The following is a 2,347-nucleotide window of genomic DNA, read 5'->3' on the forward strand; positions in this document are numbered from 1 at the left end:
TGGAATAAAATAATTTTTTTCTATGTTCAACAAAACTTACAACAAAACAAAGTAAAAGCAAGGTCATCTTCTGAATAACAAAGCAAATTGTCGTAAATTAAAAAAATTAAGAAGTCCATATACTCATTTAATTAGATTATAAGTATATTACATTGCAATAAAATTATTTCACAATCTTTTTTTTTCATAGAAAAATTATAACAGGTGCCATAATAATACAGAGTACAGAGTAAATTTGTACCATTCTTTTCGCTCATATTTTTTCACAAATCGTTTTCTAAGATCATTTATGTATGTATGAATATGTATGAATACGCTCTTCTGTGCAACAAAGGAAAAGTTGAAACTTGACATAAAAACAGCTTAAGATGAAGGTCCGGGAGAAAAAGCATTTCACAGGTAATGAATTGTAACTGGACCTAATACTGAACATTCAGCTTTAGGTACGGTTTTTTTTTTTAACAAAAATCAATGTTAAACAGCTATAAAAACAAAAATTCGCGCGAATTTATTTTAACGGATAAAAAAAAAATTCCCACTAAAAACAGATGTTTGATATAAGAGTGTTTTAAAAATGGTATATACCGTTCTCCGAGAACATAAATATCACGAATACATATGATTACCTTCATAGGGTAAATTTTGACAAGAAAAGTTTTCGGGAGGTAGGCATTAGAGGAGGTAGGCATATAATATTTTGAAACAATTTATTTTCAAATATTATTGGAACATAAAATAATTTTTGTGACATTTCCCTGAGTTTTCCAGGTGTTTCCTGACGGTTTTTTAAAATTTCCTTCTCCTTTCTGAAGGTTCACTCTGCACCCTGTATATAGCAAGATATAGTTTGTTCGCTTTTTTAACTCATAACCATGGCAACACCATCAGGTAAAGCAGATTCTTGTTCAAAAACAGTATTTCTATCTGGTTCCAACAACGCAACACTAATTTTAGTCAATACCCATTCGCTATGCTTGTTTGTTCTTTCAAAAGCCAGTGTTACTAAAGCAACTCCTTTACTTCCCTCCAGAATACATTCAGCTTTCCATAAGTTTTTGTTTTCAATCTCCTTCAAATGGTTTTTAATACCATGTTCTGCCAAATGCTGAAAGCATTGAATCATTTCACTTATTTTACCGGCAGCACGAAACCCACATAAATGAACAGGCGAGCCTAGTGTATCTTTAATCGTCTCCTGGTCTTGAATCCATTTAATTACATTCAAGAACGCCTCTTGTTTAGAACTTGCAAAAGAATGAAAATCCAGAATATCGTCCAGACTTTTATCCTTGGACATCATTTTCGCTAGGTCTGATGTAAACCGACCAACATCGTAAAACGCTAGCAAACGTACTTCATCATCAAGATCTCGAATACGATGTTCTAAATCTTCTTCCTTCACATCCACAAACAAAGACACAAACAAAGCTCCTATCCAAACCACACCACCGGTGAGAAGGAACACATTTCGAATAAACCTTTTCAAAAATGCACTTGCATTGTTTTGTTTACCTTCTTTAGAAGAGTTTGGAGTGTTGATATAACTGACTTGATCTTTAGGTCGAAACGAATCTGTATTTGGATCGTATTCGTACTGCGATTTTCCTTGAAGAAGGGTAAATGGTGAAGTGCATGATGTGTGAAAAGAATTTCGTGATTTGAAAATTGTCTCGGTGATTGGATGAAGTTTATTCAGTCTGCTTTTTAATCGAATTGCTGTTACAACAATATTGCACGCCCTATCAAGACGACATAATCTCTGAACAATCCACATTTTAGGTATCAGCCACTCTCCTATTTATATGCTCTAAGAAAGGAAATTTTTTTTAACTATCTGAATTTTTTAAAAACAGCAAATCAATCAAACAAAATGAAAGACTTCTAATCGTAACATACAGTACACGCTTTTTTATATAAGACACAAGGTTTAAATTTAACAAAATCTAAGAAACATTTAAGATTGGTAATCCAAGCTGAATTGGTAAAAAAAACATTTTAAGAAACATGAAACTTTCAAAGAACATTTTTTTTCAATAAAATAGCTTAATAAAATCAATCTAAATAACTGTAAACAAGTCAAAGATGTTGCGGCTGAAAATACAAAAAATTAAGAAACATGGAGGTTGAATGAAAATTTTTTGTTTCTGATATATAAAAAAGCATGTATACCTTTTATGTCTTGTGGATTACTGGTCCAAAAATGATGCATTTTGCTAAATTAATACAACAATTTCCCAAAATTTCTGGAATTATAATTTTTGTGTATGCTCAAGCTGCTAACCCTAGCAGCAGAAAAATCTGTATGGCTTTTAGAAATAAAAGTAATTTTTAAAAAAGTAACAAAGAA

General features: G+C 31.4%; 1 protein-coding gene across 1 annotated transcript; it reads right to left on the bottom strand.

Moving 5' to 3' along the window:
- On the bottom strand, positions 1–1,851 carry LOC130656761 (uncharacterized). Its single transcript, XM_057459678.1, has one exon. The coding sequence runs from the start codon at positions 1,772–1,774 to the stop codon at positions 860–862; it is 915 nt and encodes a 304-aa protein (XP_057315661.1). The 5' UTR covers positions 1,775–1,851; the 3' UTR covers positions 1–859.
- Between the last annotated feature and the right edge of the window lie 496 nt (positions 1,852–2,347).

Source organism: Hydractinia symbiolongicarpus, chromosome 9 (genome assembly GCF_029227915.1).
Source record: "Hydractinia symbiolongicarpus strain clone_291-10 chromosome 9, HSymV2.1, whole genome shotgun sequence".
Lineage (NCBI taxonomy): Eukaryota > Metazoa > Cnidaria > Hydrozoa > Anthoathecata > Hydractiniidae > Hydractinia > Hydractinia symbiolongicarpus.